The sequence below is a fragment of the Apus apus genome, chromosome 1 (assembly GCF_020740795.1).
Source record: "Apus apus isolate bApuApu2 chromosome 1, bApuApu2.pri.cur, whole genome shotgun sequence".
NCBI lineage: Eukaryota > Metazoa > Chordata > Aves > Apodiformes > Apodidae > Apus > Apus apus.
Genome location: NC_067282.1, coordinates 193584705 through 193607925, shown reverse-complemented (window position 1 = coordinate 193607925; position 23221 = coordinate 193584705). Strand labels below are relative to the sequence as shown.

Below are 23221 nucleotides of genomic sequence, written 5' to 3'. Positions count from 1 at the left end.
CCTCACTCCAGACAGGTAGAGACTGGCACATTTCCACGGGACAGAGGTGGAGTGGAGGTGGGTCCAAGGAGGAGCAAGGTGTGCTACCCAGGATAAAAAATGGTTCCTTAATAACCGAACTTTGAAGATCTTCCCCACCGAGAGATCATAACAATCAAAGAAGAAACAGCGGAACGCGTTCTGGATTCGGGACCATAGGGATGCCTTGGGACCCATGGTGGTAGCTATTATCCTCTTTCCCCCCCTTTTTACCTCATCTTTCCTATTCTTTCTTCCTTTCTATCACAAGCGGCTTTAAGGGCAAGACCAATAAAGTTATTGTGTGTTGATAACTCCCTGGGCTTTTTGTAATTTCATTTTTGCACTTCGGGATCACAGTGGAAACAAACCATCACACGTCTACCAAGGAGTGGACCATGACAAAGTGTTGTATAGTATCTTCATTAACAATATTGACGGTGGCACTGAGAGCACCCTCAGCAAGTTGGCTGATGACACCAAGCTGGGTGGTGAGGTCAATATGCCAGAGGGACGGGATGCCATCCAGAGGGACCTGGAAAAGCTGGAGAAGTGGGCCCAGGTGAACCTCATGAGGTTCAACAAGGCCAAGTGCAGGGTCCTGCACCTGGGCTGAGGTAACTCAAGATATTAATATAGTCTGGGGGAGGTCACGCTTGAGAGCAGCCCTCTAGAAAAGGACCTGGGGGTGCCAGTGGGTCAAAAGCTGGACATGAGACACCAACGCGCAGCTGCAGCCCAGAAGGCCAGCTCCACCCTGGGCTGTATCAAAGTAAGTGGCCAGCAGATCGAGAGAGGTGATTCTGTCCCTCTACTCTGCCCTGGTGAGACCTCACCTAGAATACTGCGTCCAGCTCTGGTGCCTCCAACACAAGAAAGATGTGGAACTGCTGGAACGTATCCAGAGAAGGGCCACAAAAATGATCTGAGGGCTGGAGCACCTCTCTTATGTGGACAGGCTGAGAGGGGTTGGGTTGTTCAGTCTGAAAAAGAGAAGGCTCTGGGAGGACCTCATAATGGCCTTCCAGTGCCTGAAGGAGGCCTAGAGGAAAGCTGGGGACGGTCTTTTTACATGGGCTTGCAGTGAGAAGACAAGGGGTAATGGTTTTAAGCTGAAAGAAGAGAGATTTAGGTTAGAGATCAAGCATAAATTCTTCAGTGTAAGGGTGGTGAGACACTGGAACAGGCTGCCCAGAGATGGTGTGGGGGCTCCATCCCTGGAGGTGTTCAAGGGTAGGTTGGATTGGGCTCTGAGCAGCCTGTTCTAGTGGAAGGTGCCCCTGCCCATGCAGGGGAGTTGGAACTCAAGGTCCCTTCCAACTCAAAAAATTCTGTGATTCTGTGATTTTTCTTCTCCTTAATATATAAAATTACAATCACTTTCAGTAACTGCAGTGACTATGTAGATATCATCAACATTACTCCTTGAAGCACTAGTATTTACAGCTTCTGTACAAGCAAACAGTGGTGACAATGATATTTTTAAGCCTGACGCAGCTGACAAAAAACCCAGGTTATGCTCTAATTTGGAACCCTCATACCAACAAATTAGGGAAAAAAGCACAATATTAAAACTCAGCATCCAATCCAATCACAAATATTTTAAAGCTCTAGACTGAAACACCCCTATATAGTTTGGACCTACCTTTCTGCAATAATTTGACCTCTCCATTTTCTTTCTTGATTTCATTCATTATTTTGTGCTTCTTCTTCTCTTTTTGCTTCTTTTCCCTTTCCTTAATTTTGTCTTTGATTTGAGCTGAAATGCAAATATTTTACAATTCAGTAGGAATGATAAACTAATGGGTCACATGCACGTTTCATATTACTGTCATGCAGGCTGCAGCTAGAGAATAAAACGAGTTTCAAGGAAATCCTAGTACTTCTAATATAAAGAGCTGTTATTTAGCAGTTGCATAATCCAACACAAGCTTGTTTAACTCAGACGAATTTTGTTTCTGTTATGTTAGAACTGTATGCAACAACTCAATATGTTAACTGCATGCAGCTAGCAAATCTTTTGCTTACTTCTACTACCTTCTGTTCTTATTTTGCATCTGTAATCAGCTCTCACTTCTTGACATTCAAGTTACATGCACTAGATAAGAAATGGGGGGAAAAAGTAGGGTTTGTCTTTTCCTGGGTGCACATATACTCTAGAAGCCTCACATAATTGACTCCACATAGTCTAAACGGAAAGGCTTTTGCAAGTAGCTTGGAACAACAACCTGTCAACTGAAAAATCTTTCACACTAAGTTCACATGCTACTCTAATTTATTAATAGCAGTAAGATGTAATCAATATAGACACATGAAATGTGCTGTATTTGCACAGCAGATACAATGCACTGGTGCTTCCCTTGCTTACCTAAAGTCAGCAACAGCTTACCTGAGCAGTCTCATTATTCATCTACCTCCTTGTCAAGTGACTCCAGGCTTTTAAATAGTTGTCACAGAGAAGCAAAGCCTTTAGGCATGCTTTCCACATGAAAAATACTAGACCTAGAGGAATTAATAATTTCAAGGAGTAATCTTCTCAAGCTGAGCTCAGATTTACTTTTGAGGCCAAGCATTTCGAGAAGTCAGATTTAACTAGACTTAAACGCACTGCAGCCAGCACTTCATTCCTAGTTTCTTGGCCTGAAGCCAAGTACCTGCTCCAAGAGTTTACTGGGCTTTTTAACCACAAGGAAAGTGCAAATCTGATTCCAAGGTTTTACATAATGTTATGCTTCAGAACACTTTCTCAATACAACAGCTGAAAGACAATCCTAATGTTTTATTTATGGTACTTGCAGTATAAACCCCATGTGGACGCAAAGAGAAATAAAATTATTTTTCCTCAAGCATTCACATCAAATAGAATCAGCAGGTATCTTCAATACTAATAAATCAGAAATACTCTTCAGAAATAAATCAAAGAAAGCCTTCGATTCTAGAAGGCAATAGTGTCCCATAACCAACTTACTTATTAAGTATATTCACAGTTAAGCAAAAGGTGGAAATGGTTTACAGTAATCCACATAATGAGTACTCTAACAGTGACTCTACAGCATTCCGTATCTTTCCTTTTAGGAGTTTTCACATAAGGCTACAGAACTTGAACTATAGCAGTTGTTTGGATTAAGAACACATTTTGCAAAGAGCCCAAGAAAAAAAATAAAAACCACAAGAGATGGCAAATGATAAATCTCTGTTTTCTATCCACAGATTAAGATAAACAGTGGGGAGAGAACAGAAACTACGCTGGCACACAAATAGGAAGGAATAAGGCAGCTGTGCTTAAAACTGTCTGGCAGCCTCTGTTCCAAGAAACTGAAATAATCACAGACTTCTAACAGTTCAATGAGAAGGGATGACAAAGCAGATTCATCTGTATAGCAGACCACAGAATCCAAACAACTTCTCCTAAGCAACACAAACCTGTCCTTTCTAGGAATAGGTTAAGCAGACATGCATCTTCCTCTCCAGCCTGCTTCTCCCTGCAGTGAAACCCCCAAATTGTCAATACCCTGCAATTTAAGAGTATGAAGTAGGAAATACATTACACAACAGGAATTTAAGTAACATTCTGAAAGCAGTCACTCAGCCAGCAGGCACTAGGCTTCATTTGTGACTTACACTGAATGTTTAACTAAACTAGAATTAAAATTATCACGGGAAGATCTAGATTTTATCTCAATATTTGCATACCGTTAAGAGGCACGCTTGACTTGTGCTATCACTCATGAATTAAAGAAAGATTGAAGAGCATATACAAATGCTGAACCTTTTTGAAAGGGGACAAGACTGAAAGAATCCTTTATTGCTATCCTCACAAATAGCATCACAGACGGATGAATCTTCCAGTTTTGTCAGAAGCAACACATATGTATGGACAGAGAACAAGCTGAAACCTTTTAAAGAGCCTCTAGGTTATTTTTATATCTAGAAAGCAATTAGAGTCAATGAATGGTGAGACGTTCCAGACAAAAGAAACAATGGAAGTGTCCTGTGACCTCCTCCAGCAACAGCCACAAGCAAATCACACTTGAAGCAATTGTAAATACAATGCAAATACAGCAAAGGAGTGAAATAAATTAAACTTAACTATTTCCCTTTCAGGAATCCCAGTACTAATACAAAACCAGTGTACAGTCTAATGCAAGTAAAAAACAGTTACGAAGTCCAATTTAAAGGAGTTAGTGGTCCTCAAAACATTATCTTATTGTTCATTTGATGAATTTTAGGGACTAGTGAGCACGAAAGAGCAGATGACTTATTTAGGTCTCTTCACATTAATCCCTGTTTTCCACTCTATTTTTAACAACCACATTAGGGACAATTATGACTACAACACAGCAATTGTTACATACAAAATTTTCATACATGTATACAAGCATTATTGTAGCATAGCAACCCTTACAGTCTTCTCACATCCTTGCTCACTACACTACATGCTCTTCCTGCACATGCACATACTTCCTATTCCCTTACGCACCTCTAAATACACTAAAAGCCAAGAGTTTGAAGTAACTTGTATCCTAGAGTAAAAATGGAAGAATGCTGCATCTTTTAATGAAGTAGTTCTCCTATCAAAATGCACTTTTGCTTTAGATGCTTTTGGCAGAGAAATACACTGCTCAGGAAATAACTGGTCATGGACTAACCAGTTTATAAATATTCTCTACTAGGGTTAAAAAAAAAAAATACATGGCAAGCACAGTAGGAATCAGCTATGGAAGGCCCAGTAAGAGTTAGGCTCATCCCTTAGCTTTCAAGCTCTGAAGAAAAAAAGCCTCTATATTAGAGGGTTTTTTTACCCTACTAAATAAGTCAATGCCATATGGAAACTTTTAAAAATTCAGAGTTCTGTAGGAATAAGTATCCCTCCTTGGAGGAAATACACCACTTTCAGAAGGAAGAGATTTCTAGAAGTCTTATTCAAGTTCACAAGACGAGTGTCAAAACAAAGTCAATATATGACATGAAAATCAAAGAATAAACAGTATACTCATGAATGAAATGCAGCAAACCTGTATATTAAAAAAAAAAGAAGAGTGCTATAAACCAACAGGAAGAACTCAATTAAGTGTTTCACCTCACCTTCCTAAATGGCATCTAAAGAATGCTTTCACTTGACCGTGGATCCAGAAGATTTAGAGAATTAATTCAGAATGATAAGCATACTTCCTCCTCAAATCCAAAGGCTTCTGCCTTTTCTAGATGTTGGGTTAAGTGTGTACACAAAAGAAATAGAATATGTAGAATATAAGGAAAACAGCCATTTACAATTAAAGGCTATAGAAAAAGGTTTTTTGTTTCCTCAGTAGGTAGACACCTTCTCATAACGACTGCAGTTATTTCCTAAGTAGTAAACAAAGGAACACAAATTCATAGACCACACCATTCAGATTTCAGAAATTTAAACATATCTTTGCCTCTACTGCAAGCTTTCTACAGATGAAAAGCTAAATAGAGTGCATAGACAGTATCAAGTGTGAAAGGCTTTGTAGTGGATCAGACGCAATGTGGTCGCTGTCACATTGTGAAATTCGCACCTTGAAGCCAAAGGAGAAACTCAAGCAAGACGTTTCAGCACCAAAAGAGGCAAGCTTTACATCAGATGCCAAAAGCTGCAGCTGCTTTGCATCAATTTTTCCAGATGGTAACCCACATTAGTAGTCAGTCATAGATTATGTTCAAAGTGTTCTCCCTCTCTCTTCTCCCTTTGATTTAAGGGCTGTCACTGTACACGAGGCAAAATATTTACAAACTACTGCTAACGGCCACCATCAATATGGTTAACACCAACAGTATTTTAACTGAAGGGAAGAGGGAGAAGAGCACGAGAACATCAGTCACTGTTCTTTCCATTGGCACTCTCCTCCTTTTATACAAATACTCAGAAAAAAACCTCAAGAAGCCACATTTAGCTGTTTACGCAGATACATGCGGGATGTTTAACACCACTAAGTTAACGGTTTTGACACCTGCACTTTTGTTAGGTCATACAAGGTGAACTGGAGAGCAGGCATTCTAATTTAATGCATGTAAAAAAAATAAATAATATTTCTGAGACATCCCCCCCCAAAAAAAAAAAATCCACAAGCATGATAGCTTTCTCATTCCAATAGCCAGGAATATTTGGCTATTTAAAATCCAGGATATGCCTAAAGAAATTTCCTTACCAGGTGAGAAAAAGCCCACCAGTGAATGACAAGACACACCCTTTTAAGAATCAAAACACTTTCAAGAACTTTAAATCAAATTTTTGCAATTCCTTTCATCTTTGCACTTCTAAATGATACCTTCTACATGCAGAACTGAATTATCAAGTTTAAGGTCGAGCACTGGAGAGTTGCATCAGAAATCAGTAGTGAATGTGACAGCTGCAAACAAGGCCTCTACAAGAGGTTTCAGATCTGATGTTTCAGTCTGCTGATCCCGTTTCAACTAAAAAAAAAAATTTATTACTCTACAACCAGAACTGCATGAACTACAGAGCTGGATTCTGGGGTATTGGCAAGGCTTTGTTTCTTCTCCATCTTAGCAAATGAGAAATTGTGTTCTGTCTAGCAAAGCTTCATAGTTATTTCACATAAATGAAGAGGGGACAGGTTCCCTCAGGAGAAAAATATACTCATCCAAATTTATTTCAACACTGGATGCTTACTGTCACTATCAGCTCTCAAACCTGCACGGAAATCTCCAACACACAAAGAAATTTTAAAAGTGCAAGCCACACAGTGAAAAAGGAAATATAAGTAAACAAAAGACAGAAAAGCTCAGCATAAGAAAAAACATGACCTAACTACCAGGATTAATGGTCCCAGCTCTAAAGAAAAGGGAAAGAAGATCCTACATTTTCTCCCACCTACTTCAGTAAATCAGACTATGAAACAAGCATCCCTCCAGATACAAACCAAAGTTAAAAAGCCTGAAAAGTGCAATTTCTTGAAAGCTTAAAACTCAGAAGTTTCATGCAGTCCAAAGCAACAAAGTTATCAGAAGGATCACTGGTGAATGCCCACCTGATATTTAATCTATCCTTCAAAGACAGCAGGAGAAAGGAAATTAAAAAAAAAAAAGGCAAACAAAAAAAAACAGCCCTAGAAGAAAAAAAAAAAAAAAAGACCTAGAGTACCACATTCATCTTTCTTGCTTATACAGGGAACCCCCATCTGCAAGTTAAAAATCTCAGTCTCATTTTGTGATTGCTTGCGCACTAAGGTATCAGCAAATGGATCACTGAATTAAAAAAAAGAGAAAGAAATAGAAACTATGCAGAAATTATAAGAAAAACAGCAAATATGGCTTGTCTGGATCACACCTTACAGCAAGTCTTTGGACAGGCATCTTCTGATGAAGAGAGGAGTGGCTAAGCTGAGCTTTCATAGAATCATAAAGGTTGGAAGGGACCTTAAAGATCATCAAGTTCCAACCCCCCTGCCATAAGCATGGAATCCTACCACTAGACCAGGTTGCACAAAAATCTCGTCCAACCTGGCCTTAAAATGCTCCATGGATGGGGCATCAACAACCTCCCCAGGCAACCCATTCTAGTTCCTCACCAACCTTATAGCGAAGGATTTCTTCCTAACATCTAACCTAAATCTCCCCTCTCTCAGTTTAAAACCATTACCCCTTGTCCTGTCACTATCTTCTCTGACAAAAAGCCCCTCCCCAGCTTTCCTGTAGCCCCTTTCAAGTAACGGAAGGCCACTACAAGGTCTCCCTGGAGCCTTCTCTTCTCTAAGCTGAACAGCCCCAATTCAAACAGCTTTGCACTGTTAAAGAAAATTTCAACTATGAACTGCTAGAGCAGAGTACCAGTTAAATTACTAACTAAATCAGTACAGTCATAACCTGTAACAGCAATCCTATCTGTCAGATTCATACCATGCTTTAAAACAAAAATAGTTACGCAACTTTTAATTCCACTATCAGAATGTACTTGACAGTGAAATTCAAGCTTATTTTAAACAGCCTAAACCTCCAATCTGCAGGATAAATCGTGCATATGATCTTCCATGTTCTCCGCATGCTAGATCATAATCTCAGAAGTGTTCAATCAATTCCATTCATTTAATGGAAACACAAACTATAAGACCTGGTTATGACTCCGCAAGTTAAAGGTCTTCCTAACGAATTAAAAGACCAGAGAAATCTGTAAACGAAAACTTGTTTGAGGAAGAAAACACAAAACTTTTAAAATGCTTTAAACACATCATCCATCTTGGTTATAACCAAGCTTAACATCTTCCTATTACTTAGGCAAGAAAGGTGCCTCAAAACTAGTCTCTCTTGCCTAGCAATCACTATTGCAAGCAAAGGACAAATATCAGCTCCTATCATCAGCTTTTCTGAATGACATCTGAAAAAACTTCTCACAATTTCTTCATCAGTGTCAATATTCCTTATTGTCACCACAATACTTAAACTAGATTTAGGAAAATGCTACTGATACTACTCAAAGTCCTATGATGACAGGTTTCCGAGTCCAAATGTCACATTCATTCACTCTGCATCACTGCACACCCCAACTCCCTGTATTATATTGTCTGCACCACAATCCCAGCAATCCCATGAGACAAATTTTGTCATTCTTCCCCATGATCCCCCTAGCTTCATTCTTCATTTTTTCAAGTATTAGGGTCTGTGCAGGCTCTCCCTTTCTCTCACCAGGGTAAAGCTTTTTCTCCTAGCATAAGAACCACTGTATGTAGCAGAGCATGCACACAGCTTGCCAACTGGAAAGGCAGTTTCTCCCAGCTCATAAACAGCTGCACTCTCAACAGTACAAAGTTAAACTGGGAATTCCACTCCAACCACGTACCCAAGTGCAATGCATCTCCGCTTTGGATACAAAAGGGAGGATGGAGTTTTTCTGTCTTCAGAGCCTCAAAATTATCAAAGAAATCCCACCCATTTCATCTGCTTATCTTTTGATAATTTTGTTTATTTTAGAGATTTCTGCACCTTCACTCTCCTCTCATCTGCACAATTTTTTTTATGGTAGGTGCAACACCAACAGGTGTACTGGTTCTGGGTGCTGTGAGAGAAAAAATACTGTCAATTCCAAGTTGTTGCTAATTTTCCACAGTACCAAAAGCAAAAAGGTTGTCTAACTGCAGCCCCTGGGACAAGGAGACTGCACTTGCCTGCATTAGGTTGCTTTTTAGGAAGTATTACCAACTGAACATATGACAGGTTCTGTGAACTCAACTTACTACACCTAAGGGACCACATTTTAATCCTACTTTCCACTATATAGTCTGTGCATAGAAATCTTACTTTTTATTATACAAAATCCTCTAAATTTACCCTGATTTCATATCAGTAGGCTGCCAACATTTCTCACTCTCCTTCTAGCCTACCCTTCCTCTAACCTTCCTTGCCTTTCTTACAGTACCCATGTTTTAGCCCCAAACAGAACAGAATCATGTCCCTCTCAGTTTTTGCATGCTACTTCCCTCCTCTTTCTTGTCACAACCTCAGATTCACTCATTCCACATTTACTCATCAGTGCCGCAACTAGAACCCTATGGTATCTTCTTCTAGTCTATGCCATAATCCCAGCAATCCAGATGCACAAGCTCTGCCTATTCCACCCTCCCACTCTATCACTCCTATTTTTCCACTGTACTCAGAGTTCCACATGCCCCCATCAGTCACTCTTTTCTCCCTCCATCATAACCACATTTCTCCTTTCCACTCTGAAGAGTAAATTATTCACAGGATTAACAGCACAAACCTGTTCTTTAATCTATAGTCAGATACAGAACCATTTTTAAAAGGCTGGATGCTCTCAGCAGATGACTTGGTGCATCCCTCTCTTTCTTACAGCCTTCTCTGCAAAAACAACACAATTTAATGAAGTTTTTCATTTGTATAGGAAATCACACCCCAAAATTTTAGCTACAGAAACCACTTCCTCTTAACAGAAGTCTGGAGTCCCAGATGACATACAGGCATCATTTGCCCTGGAAAATGTGTTTTCTTGCCTGTACTTTGGTTTTCAAGAAATAAATTGCAGGTAAAAAGACCTGTTCTGAGCAAACAGCAACTAAAAAATCAAGTACTTCTGAATAGCATTATATTAGTTCTGAGAAAGTACTCTTTCAGGATACAAGGTGCAGAATCTCCTCTTCAGAGACAAATCACTGCCTCCAGAACAGTTCAGTAACAATTACTCAGTTGACAACATCACCGTCATCACATCTTCTACCAGTGCACAAAAAAAACCCAAACACATTTCATCCTATTACTGTAATATTGTTCTCAGAGATTAACATGGTTGTGTAACTGGTAGGACACTATTGACAATTTGAGTGAATATGGTTATAACTTCCATAGCTTTGCTAGAAAGGTCCTGTGCAAGTTTCTTAGCAGCTGTCCTTGAAGACAAGAAAACTTCACCAATATCAAATGCGCACCAACTATCATTTCTGAAAACTGTTCCTAAGTAACCTTTTGGACAGGAACAAGGAAAAAAACCCAAAAATAAATACTTGGAAGCACTGAACTGACACATTTAAGGCCCATCTGCACACCAGCAATCTAGATCACAAGAACAAAATGATGCGTGCAACATGCTGACCAAAAAAACAAGGAATTAAAAAAAAATAATAATACTCAACAGTAAGCAAGTTGGAGCCTAAGATACTAGGGGAAACTAGTGGAAAATGCAGTAAGGCAGCCAGACAACATAGCCAATAGACAAAAAGGCACACTGTTCTCTACGAGCTTGGCTCATTCTCTAAGTACAGATACAGGCCAAAGCCAAAGTCACCTAAACCTACACAGCAGCTATAATTTATCTTTCCTTTGAAAAAAAGGAAACTTGTTTAAACTAGGTGATGGAGTTAATGTTTCAAGTTCTTTGCATTTCAGTGCAGATGCAAAAGTATTCAAATCTGGTTTAAGGTGACTGGAGACTGGGAAAGCATAGACTGGAAATAAAAGCATATATTCTCGTACTGACTTCACGTACTGCCTGATACTTTCTAAGCATCTATTGTTGATTACAGTCAGGAGGAATCTAAGCAAGAATCTAGCCTAATATTGTGTCTTACCTGGTATGGCCATTTTTTGTCCAGCCCCATCAATAAGCTAACCCAGCACCTCCTCCCTTTCTCCTGAAAGCCTCAAAACGTTTATTCGAATATTTCTGCCCATTGATCTTCAGGAAATAAAGCAAACCTGAAGAAGCAACTACATGAGATTTCAAAAGTTTAAGTACCTAAATTTTAGCTGCATGCTCCAGTCCCCGATGACTTAGCCTATAAAATTTAAGTCTAACAAACAAAATCGTTCAGGATTTCATTTTTAAATTGGGATTTTCTTTGTAATACTTGGTGTTCTCCGATTCCCTGCCACAGCACTGGCAGAAATTCAGTTTTGTTCGAAGATGTCTAGTAAATTACTAGGCACCCTTATTTCCCTAATAGGTAAGAAAACCTAAGGCCTCTGGCAGCTTCTCGCTGACGCCATCGTTAATTCCACACCCCCTTTTTTGACAGGATTGACGGCGGACTAAGCCGCCGCTGCCTTCTCCACAAACTCACACCACGCCAGCCGCCTCCTGCCAGGGTGAAGCGGGCAGCCCACCAGCCCAGCATTCCCGGGCTCTGGAGCGAGCAGGGCGGGGGGGCGGGCAGGTAAGGGCCCCGCGAAGCAGCGCTGCCCCGCGGACAGCGCAAGGCTGAGGCGGGGGCAGGCAGCCATGCGAACGGCTCGACCCGAGCATCGCCACCACTTCCTGCTCCCTCACGGCAGCCGCAGCCGCTGCGGGCACCTTCACGTACAGCACCAAGCCCACCCTGCCCAGCTCGGGCTTGCTGCCCCTTCCAGATCTCCCCTCCAGCCTTCACCACCTCCCTGTCCTTTCAGCCCTCCGTTCCCGCCCGCCTCAGCCTCTCAACCCGCGGGCCGCCACCGACCCTCGGCGGGCCGCTCGCAGCCACGGCGCCCGCCCCTCACCTTTCGGCAACAGCAGCTTCACTTCTCCGTTCTCCTCCCGGCCTGCCGCGCTCAGGCCCCCGCCGCCATCTCCCACCGCCGCCACCACGGGAAGGGCCCCGTGCTTCCTCCTCTCCTTGTCCCGCTTCTCCTTGGGCTTCTTCGGCTTGGCGCTCCCGCCGCCAGCGCCGGCCGCCCCGCTGCCGCCGCAGCCTCCCGTCTCGACGGCCAGAGCCAGGCGGTGCCGGTGGTGGCGGTGCTGGTGCTGCTGGTAGGAAGAGGAGGGGGGGGCGGCCGACGGCAGCAAAACAGCGGGCGACAGCAGCTTCCGGGGCAGCTGAGAAGGGAAGGCGAAGCCCCCCACGCTCCCAGAGGGGCCAGAAGGGAGCGCGGGGAAGCCCCACGCCGCGGGGTTGCTGTAGCTCGGCACGACCGCTGGCAGCGGCAGCTTGCCGCTCCCGCCGCTGCCGCCACCACCGCCCCCTTCACCGTTGACGCGCTTAGTACCCTTCACGCTTCTCTCGTCAGCTCCCTTCATCTTCTTGGCGGCTGGCTGGGACCCACGGGAAACCTTCACGTCCGGGGCCGGCCTGGCGCCGAACGCCTCCTGCTCGGGCGACGCGGCGCCACGACCAGCGCTCGGCGACTCCGCCATTTTGAGCTCCTGCTTCTATTTACCCTCCACTCGCCTCAACCGAGAGGCGCGGGAGGGGGGAGGGGGCGCCCACCGCTCGTCCAATGGGCAGCGGAGGCGCCGGAGAGACAGCGAGATGGACCAATGGCGGAGCGGGGAGGGGGCGGGCTCTCCGGGGATTGGGGGCGGCGGGCTCGGCTGAGTGCGCAGCCCAAGATGGGGGGAGGTTGGTGTCGGGGCGGGCCTGGCGCCGGGAGCGGGGCCGCAGCCCTGGGCTGGACGTGGGGCCTGTTCCGCAGCCCCGGCGGGTGTGGCGGGCAGAGCCCCTAGCGCTTGTCCGGGCAGGGCAGGGCAGGGCACGGCGGGGCAGGGCAGGCAGGTGCCCCGAGCGCTGGCGGCCGGGCCGAGGCAGCCGGAGGGGCAGGCCCGGGCCTGAGGGGCCGCGCCCCGGAGAGCCGGCTCCTCAGGATCGGGGTGGTCGGGCTGCGGCGCGTTACAGCGAGTCCTGGCGGCGCTAGCGAGCTTGGCGCTGCTTTTCTTCAGCTTTTGGGCTTCCCCGCTGCCGCCTGGCACTGCTCGCGGCTCCGGGGATCCCGGCAGCTCTGCGGCCCCCGCCCGCCCCGGAGCTGTTTGCTCAGGAAGGCTTTTGTTGAGAAACAAGGCAAGTTTAGAATAGCGCCTTTCCCGGGGGGTGACGCTCTCCGTGAGGCGATGTAGCCAACTTCTCAGCAGCGCTCGGGATAAACCGCCTTCTGTCCTGGAGCTGCCGGAGTTGGTTCAGGTGGACGCCTTGGGTGCGAGGCTGAGGTCGCAGCGGCGGTCCTGGCTGAGCCTGAGTTTTCCACGGCCCCCCAGATCATCGGGAAAAGCTCAAGGTCTGTAAGTCCTTCTGGGCCTCATGGGAGGCAGGCGGATGCTCTACAGGTTTGCTGCTGTGCTGCCAGAACAGTCAGATGTCAGACTCATGAGCAAGATCGCCGACACCCAACCTCTGTGCCTCAGTGAGGAGGAGACTCCTCCCGCTATCTTCAGAGAAAAGGCAGTAAAGCCTAAAACGTGGAGTATGTTGTCAGGAATAGGACACCACGCCCCCAGCCATGCCTTTGGCATCTCCAGCTGCCCTAGCCACTGTTCAGGTACAGACTGAAATTCTTTCAAGACCTTTCAAGTAAGCGGGAAGTGGTCATAGAAGTAAACAGAAGGTGACCCCTTGTTCACTAGGGTGTTTGCATTACTGTTCTCCTCCAGTCGGTCATACCTGCAAGTCTTCTTGTCAAAGTGGAAAGAACAGAGTAGCTACCACATTAAACGTTATCTGGCAGACTGCTGCCAAAGTAGATTGCTCTGTGAAGGTTCTTATACGATCTATTAACAGACAAAAATGGTTTTGAGATTAGTTTGTTTGCTTTACAAACTTTTCATTTGAGCTGCAGCTGATCAGCCTCGGAATAAGCTTGTTCTCAGCACTCTGGTTATCTCCTTTGTTTCATTTTCTGCAAATTGTAAACCGGACTGAATTCAGTTCAGTGTTATCTCAACAGCAGTGAAGAGTAAATTTTCCACAGCCAGCCAGATCTGTGTAAAGGATTTTTTCTTCAAATTATCAAAGTTTCTCTACTGTGAGAGCATATTCTCAACCTGTATTTTTGGGCATGGTGGGGGAAACGGCATCTCTGTCAAACCACAGGAAGAACATTTCACAGCATGTATTTGAGCAGTAGTCAGTTAACATCCAAACCCAGACTGAAATACAGGTACAAAGCTGATATTACTAAAATATACCTATGAGTATGAAGGTCATCTTCAGCTCCCTCAGAAATTTATTATTTGTATCAGTAGGTGAGAAAAAACAACACATTTTCATACTTCTAGTATGAGAAATTTTAGACATCTCATGGCACTGTCTCAACCTCACAGGTTTTACAGCCCTGCTCGTCTGACTTCTATGCTGGTATTGATACCAAATCAATGGTATATTAAGTTCATTCAGTAAACTTATATTTCAGATAAGCCACAACTGTATTTTCACACTCTCACTTTTGGGGGCTTTGAAAAACAGAACAACAGTGTTTCCCAAGGGCTTTGATCATTAAATAGAGTAAATGCCAGGGTTTGCTTTTGTTCTGAGAAACTTGACCACAACCTCTGCAAAACACTGAAGTCACCTAGGAGTACATGGCTTTTCTCCATGCAGCAGGCTAAGCAAGATTTATTAAGCTAATTAAGCTAGATCATTGAATCATAGCATCACTTAGGCTGGAAAAGACCTTTGAGTCCAACCATTAACCCTACTGAGTCCAGCACTACATAGCTACCAGATAGTTACGTAAATAGCAGAGTATCTTCAAATGTGCACTTACATTAATGCAGTTAATAATTGAGACAAATCTTCATCTTTCTGAACTTCTTACTGGTCATGCTGGATGTCTAAAAAAGGTGCACTGAATCATAATACAGTGTATTAACATGAAAACAGGTATGAAGATAAAACTGGTGGGAGAAGTTGTAGCCCAAAACTAGATGTAAACATTAACATCTAAACTAATAGGTATGCAGCAAACTTTTAACAGACAGCTGTTAATATACTACTAAACTTCAGTCAAGCTGTTGTCTCCTTTGCTTTTTGAAGTAATTTATAATGTTTTAAGTATAAGCCAAGTTTTTATTAGTGAATTATTCAGAAAATTCAACTGGAGCAAGATGACAGAGGACCTATTAGGTGTAGTTGTTGCTTGTTGGAAAGCAGCGTGACTCATGTTTGGAGGTTTTCTGCTGCTATCTCAGACCCATTTGTCAGCAAGGAAAATTACAGGGAGCTGGAAATTCAGGAGCCAGCTCTGCATTTCAGATCCCACAACCCTGCTGCTCTGGTGACCAGCCTGGCAGGCACACTAGAGGAATAGGTGTTGTCCCTGTCACTTGTCACCCATTTAATGGATGCATTAAAGTGCTATGCCATACCTATGGTGAGTATGCATTCTGAAATATTAAATCAAATTGCAGTGCATCTTCTTTTCTACTTCTTTTTTACTTTAATTAAACATACAAAAGGCAGACATGCAAAATGAGAAACACCAAAAATGCTTCAGAATAAAAAGTGCCTTTGAAAAAAAAGGTAAACACAGGCAATGTGCCCTGCATAAAATACAGGCTAGAATCTCATATTTGTTCTGATGTTAATTGGGAAGAGTGGAATATATGTGCTTACAGCAAAACAATGCAATCTAGAGAAACACCATCAGAAACAGTGCACTCCAAACTACTACAGAAGGAGCAGTGGGTCATGTCACAGCTGCAGCCCCTCGCAGTGACTGCAGAGACCTGTGAACCCAGTGAGGCTCTGTGGGGATCAGCTCTTGGTGGAGCGGCAGCAGCACGGCCCAGAACCCATAAACACAGAGACAAGGCAGCTTCTCTGTTTTAGCAGAAGACTTGAAACTGGTTACAGAAGTTACCTCAGTATGCTTTTCTGTACAATTTTATATGCACTTAGGGAAATCTGTGAAGATTTCCTAGACCATGAAAACCCATGAGAGGCAAAACCATACCAGTAAAAAGGCCAGGCATGTATTAATCCAGTATGCAACACACATTAAGGATAATCTTACCAGAGTATTTGCCTGCTTATTACAAAGGTATTGTAATTTTAATTAGAATAATTAAGAAATGCTGATATAATTGGTTATTAATAAAAATATTCTTTAAGTACCTATCTTGTTTCTTTAACTAAGGAAGCTAAACAAGTTACTGTTTATGCTCACCTAAACTTGTTCTATTTTCAGACATTCCCTGTGAAATAAAAAGCTATGTGTAAGTGCTGCACACAGACTGAGTCACATTATTTTGGCTTTATGTTCTTAGCTGCCTACCAAAGGCCTCCAAATAGAAATACAATTTTCAGAAGTGTTATTCAATCTCTTTATACTTTCAACAGTTTGCTTTCCATGCACTTATTTCCTTGGTTGGGCATCTGTTCAGTTTCTAATTCAAGCATAGAAATAATTGTGCCAAGAGTAAATTGAAAACATTTTATAACACTTAGGTTTCTTCAGCTGGTTTTTGTCTGCAAAATTAGCTAAATGTAATTTTTAATCCTACTAATGTTTTCTTAGAATTCATTAAAAGTCAATTTATTCACATTTGAAAACAGAGGTGAAAACCAGCCTTTGTGCCTGCACAGAATGTGCTTACAAAGGTAGTTTCTTCATGTAATAGTGGGATTTATTTTTGAAAAGCCTAGAAAAGCCTCCTTTTCCATAGTCATACTTTTCAGAACAACCAGTGGCATATCCAAATTCTTCTGTAGTTACTACCCAAATAATTGAACTAAAAGACAGTTGGGATTAATTGGTCCATAACTGGCAGCTGCTGACAGCATGACAAGCCTTGTTGCCGGGGACTGAGAATTTTCATCCCCCATTGTCCTTCACAAGGGACAGTGTCCTCATGAATAAGCAGCATGAACATGCAGCCCAGCATCTTTAGTGAGCCAGGTGACAAAACTGGGTTTATGCTAAAAAAGCCTTTTTTTCCCTCTTCACAGAAGTGGCTGATGTCTCTTTTCTGACTGCTCGGGGGTAGTGGGTTAGGCATTTGGGAGAAGGGCAGAGCAGACAGCTGGGGACAGCAATGGTTTTTATTACACTGTTCATCTGCCAACACTTTGTAGAATCCATAAAAACCACAACAGGGAGTTTACACTTCAGAGAGGACCTACAATAACTGTTTATTTTAAAATATTTTTTCAAATGGCTACATATTACTGTTGTAACAGCTCTTCAGTCTTTGTAACTTTTTTTTCTTGCTTACATTTAAAGTGAAATGCCTTATCTCCTATGTTTCTTTTTTGAAGTGTAGTAACAGTCACAGCAAAACAGAAGCAAACTTGGAAAGTGTTGATACACGCCATTTCAAATTATACCTTCCTGCAGTTGAAAAAATAAATTGCTTTGCTGTTGTCTTCAGAGCATCAAAAAAATGTAGGCTGCAGAGCAGTCCAGATGTCAAGGACAGAAGGAGCTGCAAGTCATCTCTGACTTAAGCAAGCACAGGAATCAGTATTTATTTGCTGTGACAAGAAGTTACAGTGGCCACATTTCCAGGAGCAAATAAGCTGAATTGTATCTGCCTGGGCTTAAAATAGCCCCATATTCCCTCCTTTCATATCAGCCTGGAAATTCTACAGGAGTCTCACAACAGGAGAATCTTGGGGCTTCACAGCTGATTGTAGATCTAGTTTGGTTTTGACTCAGGTCTCTTTTGGTTGAAGTTTTAACATAACCAGTGTTCAGGAGATGCTAAATAATTCTGTAAATCCTTGTTTTACCAAATGTCCTCATAGCTCCATGTCCTTCAGTCTAATAATTTGTTGTTTTAGAGACACAGTGAAAATACCAAGATTTTTTTTTTTTAATTAGGTTGTATTCACAAAATCTTTTTTAAGAAGCTGAACATCAGATTTTAGTCAAGCTCTTCCCAGTGAGTCTACAGTCAATTGCAGTCCTTATTACTTAGTCCTTATTATGTAGTCAGATGCATATGCCTACATAACCTGACACCCCTTCCTTAGTCTTCTTTAAACTGTGAATGTAGATTTTAAAATCTTTGCATGTAAAGGATAAAATCCATGCACAATGTAAGACACAGTTCTTCAGATCTCTTATCAGATACCCTAAACAGCTCTTTGGTTGTTTCTAAAGTGTCATCCCTTCACAAGCAATGGGGTGACAAAGTTACAAGTTCATAAAATTAGTTTATTTGATAGTAAAGGTATTTTCTTGCCCCTTCTTTCTGTTTAGAATTGCTTCTCAGTTGCAGCTCAGCTGCATTTAAACTTCGGTGAGAAAGGCAATAAAAATAGCTACTCCTGAGGGAAACTGATGCTGTAACTGAGCTTGTTTGTAAGAAATGAAATAAATAAAAGATATCAAAGTTGCAGGCAGATACTCCTATTAGAGATAAGCAGCTGAGTTCAGACTGTGACTTAGGGCTGAAGGAATATCTTCTTACAGGCCTGTCTTTTCAAAGGCCACTGTAGCTGCAACAAATTCATAGCAGACACTACTTTTTTTGTGTGTAAATTAAGTCTTTGTTCCACTATATACAGACACTACATAAAAAGACCTCAAAAAAAACCTACCTATGTGTATCATCAGGAGTAGTAGATTCACCAAGGGCAAGTCAGGCTTGACCAGCTTGATGAACTGGAGAGAGTCCAATGAAGGGCCACAAAGATCATGAAGGGACTGGAGCATTTGAGCATCTCTCCTGTGAGGGAAGGCTGAGAGAGCTGGGACTGCTCAGCCTGGGAAAGAGAAGGCTTTGGGGATTCTGATCAATGTATGGGAGGGTGCAAAGGAGATGAATCCAGGCTCTTTCCAGTGGTGCCCAGTGACAGGACCGGAGGTACAAACTGAAACACAGGGGGTTCCATCTGTACACCAGGAAGCACTTTTTCACTGTGAGGGTGACTGAGCACTGGCACACGTTACCCAGGGAAGCGGTGGAGTCTTCATCCTTGGGACATTCAAAAGCTGTCTGGACATGGTCCTGGGCAACCTGCTGTAGGTGGCCCTGGTTGAGCAGAGGCATTGGACTATGTGGCCTCCAGAGGTCCCTTCCAACCTCAGTCACTCTGTGATTCTGTAACATATCCATAGGTAGAGCTCAATGGGTAAAAGGGTAGTTACCTCTCTGAAAGTTGAACAGTACAGTAACTTTAATTTTGCCAAAATGCATTGTCAATTCTGAGGAAGCATTTGGGTTGTACTTCATGTCAGATTCAAAAGTAGAGTCTTTGCAGCAGCTGAGGTCATGGCCTCGAGCACTTTCATGCACTGTGTTATGAACAGAGAGGAAAGAGTTGATCCAACTGCTGTCCAGTTATAAACAACACCCAACAAAGCTGTTTAAAGGCTAGTGTCACTAAAGCAAACTGCATCTTCATCTCATTTGGCCTCTGATGGTATCAAGTAAAACCAAGTGATTCTGAAAAGCTTTATCAGGAAGCTTAGGAGCATCTTTTCTTGTGTTCAGTACACCCCAAGGAGAATAAAACACAAACCTGCAGCCATCAGCAAGTAAAAGGAAACTGAAGTTTTATACTAAAGATGTCTAGACCATAAGAAACTTTATCTTGTTTACTTGCATAGATTTTGCAGAGAAACACAGAATTCTGGCATAAAGCTGCCATCTCTGTTATCCACATCCAGAAGTCTCTGGAGAGAAGGTCTTGCTGCCAGCTTCCCTTCTTTCCTAAAACCTCTGAACTCTTTTCTAAGACTGAATTGAAATGATCAGTCTGTCCCAGTTCAGAATGCTAACACTTTATCTCAGGCTTTTGCTGCTCTTGAGAATAAATCTACAGGCAGTTTCATCTAAATAAATCAAGGCACTTTTTGTCTTTTCATTCCAACCATTGTAATATTGTCTCATATATACAGAAGCACTACCCAGTAGGTCTAGCATCAGATGTGTGCTAAAATATTGATATGTAGACTATTTTGTCTTCTAGAGACTGTAGCACACACAAGCTCATGTAGGTCTTTGAAAGTGACACAAGTGGGGTGTTTGTATAAAAGAAAAAAACCCAAACAAACCAACCAAAAGAAAACCAACAACAACCCCATATACAATGTCAAATCTATACTGTGATTTCTGGATATTCCTAAGCTAAATTCTAGAAGATCCATTGCTCTCCACTGCAGGTTTTAGAAAAGTTAAAGTCACTTGAACAAAGTACTGTTTCAGGGGATGAAAACAGGTGATTCATTTTCAGGTTATGTGGACAAGTCAGAGTGAACCAGCTGAACCAACAGGAAAGGACAGCTGCCATCTAGGACAGGTAGCACTGAGGAGGGTGATTGCAATAAGACAAGTTTCACAATTGTAATTTGAAAGCCACGGAGCAAGTTACCAGAGTATAAATACCCTGAGAGACCTATCTTCAAGTTAAATCCGAGATTCCTTCAATCCATGCAAAACAGACAAGCCTAGAATTTCCATTGCTTTTCAGTTACAGAGAGTCTCTAACCTCCTTTCCCCACCCCCAACACAAACAAAAATGCCATAGGAGCCTGAGCTAGACCAAGGGAAGATGTTGATTTGGAACCCGATGTTCTCCAGAAGATTCCTCCAGGGCTGGAGTGTGTAAGGGTATCTTCCTAAGAGAAAATACAGTAATTAACACACCAGTATTATGTCTAAACAGGCATCACAACCAAAACCATATTTTTTAACATCCTTTCAGGGGAAAAAAAGTGCATTAGTTGCAGGTTTGCTGCTTATGAAAGCTTTTAATGAGCCTATACCTCCAAGGTGGCAATTGACACCAGGAAATGCTGCCTTGCAGAAGGGAAAAACTTAAAAATAACTGAGTCTACTCCAGTGCAAACACAAAGGAAGAAAACCATTATGGTCTGGAGCCCCTGGCACACGAAAGACATGGACCTGTTGGAGCAAGTCCAAAGGAGGGCTACAAAGATGGCCAGAGGGCTGGAGCACCTCTCCTATGAAGACAGATGAGAGAGCTGGGGTTGTTCAGCCTGAAGAAGAGAAGGCTCCAGGGAGACCTCATAGCAGCCTTCCAGTGCCTGAAGGGGCTTCAAGAAAGCTGGGGAGGGGCTTTTTACAAAGGCATGGAGTGATAGGACAAGGGACAAGGGGAGATTTAGGTTAGACATTATAAAGAAATTCTTCACTGTGAGGGTGGTGAGACACTGGAACAGATTGCCCAGGGAAGCTGTGGATGCCCCATCCCTGGAAGTGCTGAAGGGCAGGTTGGATGGGGCTTTGAGCAACCTGGTCTGGTGGGAGGTGTCCCTGCTCATACAGGGGGTTGGAATTAGGTGATCTTTAAGGTTCCTTTCAATCCAAACCAGTCTGTGATTCTATGAAAGGGAAGTTATAGACTCTCCCAAACTAATCTCTAAGTGAATACTTACTCCCTAACCAACAGTTCCCACGAGTTGTGTGTACTCCCTATTGTTGCCAGAGTTCAAGTTAACAGCAAAAGAGAAGGACTGAGTCACAGACCGTGGACTTCCTTCTCCACCACAGGGACACAGAGAACCTGTGTGGTCACTGGAAGTCATCTGCCTTTATGAGGAGTGTACAGGTAGGGAACTAGGCTGCATGTCTGGCCAGACAAATTCACTTGCATCTGGAAAGGAATAAAGGCAAGCTCCTGAAACAAGTAGTTTGAGGACTCCTTCCCTCTATTTCTGACACTTTTTGCTATGGAAGCAGTGAGGTATTTCTCAGTAAGTTGTTTTTCATTCCCCTGTCCCTAGACACATATTCTAAGCTGTTTCAGAGACAGTTCTTTGGAGTACCTTTAGTTCTACAAAATTCAGGTCCTGTGTCTCAGAGACTGGTACTTATTTGCAGAGTAGCAGTTTGTATTTATAAGTCTGTGTATATATATAAAAATATAGAACAGATACAAGTAGCAGCTAATCTTTCACTGCTCACCTCAGCTTCTCATAAAAACATCTACATGGAAAAATCCACATGAAAGAGTTTTCTGTCTATTCACAAATTTTAGTCCACATTAGAGGCAGCAGCTCTTCAGATCAGCCTCAGAGACTCCGGGAACAGTTAATTTAAGACAAACTGCTGCAAGTAAAAACACACTTGCCAGAGTGTCCTTAGATATTTTCAGGTGTATCAATGTAACTGGAAGATAATTGTAGCTGAAGTTTCTAGACTATGGAATTAGGGAAGCATTCCACAGAGATTGCAGGCTACATTTAGGTGGAAGATACTGAGCTTACTTCTCATTAGAACGTATATACACTAAATAAGGTCACCCAAAAATGTTAAAATATCTGTACTGGATGGCACTTAAGGGCTTTGGCATCCACATGTGGTGGAACTCATAACTTTAACATAATCTAACTCATCAGCATCAGCCTTGGATCATTGTCTGGAACATGGGAGATAACCTGTCTCCTCCCAGCCCATTTACGTAAAATCACAGTCGTACTGAACCTTGTTACTTGTACACTCTTGCCCTGGCTTGGAGGCAGGAATGCTAAGGGTATGTGATGGATAGCCCCAAATTCCTGTAAACGTGCAGAAAGGACTTGTCATCTCAGCACAGGCTCGGGCCCAGAGGCTGCTCCAAGGGAGCTCCCACATGCTGGTCGTTTCCAAGGCTCCCAGGTAATGGAGAGGGAGGAGAAGGGGAGAGAGAAGGAGAGACAGGTGGAAAAAGCCTTCACATAAAATGGATCTTAATCACTGAAAGAAGAGACATTGAAGAGTGCTTGCTTGATGCATCTACATAAATACCACTGAGATAAAAAGTGCCTCCAGCCAGCCCTCTGAATCATGTAACTGAAGCGTGCAGTGAGGTTATAAGAAGCCACATGCCATAGTGTTCTCTCTCTGGATCTTGCTATTATGTATATTTTGGTCTCTAACAAAGTGAAGATTTGTTTCATTGTTTTAAAGCCAAATGACTCACAGACATTGTCTGTAAGAGCACCTTTACGTTTTCTAAGTTATGAGGAAGTCCCTAGAGCACGTCACATGCTCCTGAAGTGGTGAAGAGTCCTGACTTGCCAAAACAAAGCATTCCTTCTAGTGACTAATGGCAATCCTTTCCAAAACACTTTCCACGTT

At 42.8% G+C, this 23221-nt stretch overlaps 1 protein-coding gene across 3 annotated transcripts in view; it reads right to left on the bottom strand.

Moving 5' to 3' along the window:
- The window catches only part of RSBN1L (round spermatid basic protein 1 like), a 49994-nt gene extending 37349 nt beyond the window's left edge, over positions 1-12645 (bottom strand). For 2 of the 3 annotated variants that reach the window (XM_051637759.1, XM_051637780.1), the window contains exons 1-2: positions 11983-12645; positions 1664-1777 (exon numbers count right to left, since the gene is read on the bottom strand). In XM_051637759.1, the coding sequence (XP_051493719.1) occupies positions 1664-1777; positions 11983-12616 (748 nt within the window). In that variant the 5' untranslated portion in view covers positions 12617-12645. The remainder of the gene's footprint in view (positions 1-1663; positions 1778-11982) is intronic. The other variant, XM_051637769.1, reaches the window with a different exon arrangement.
- Positions 12646-23221: the final 10576 nt, after the last annotated feature.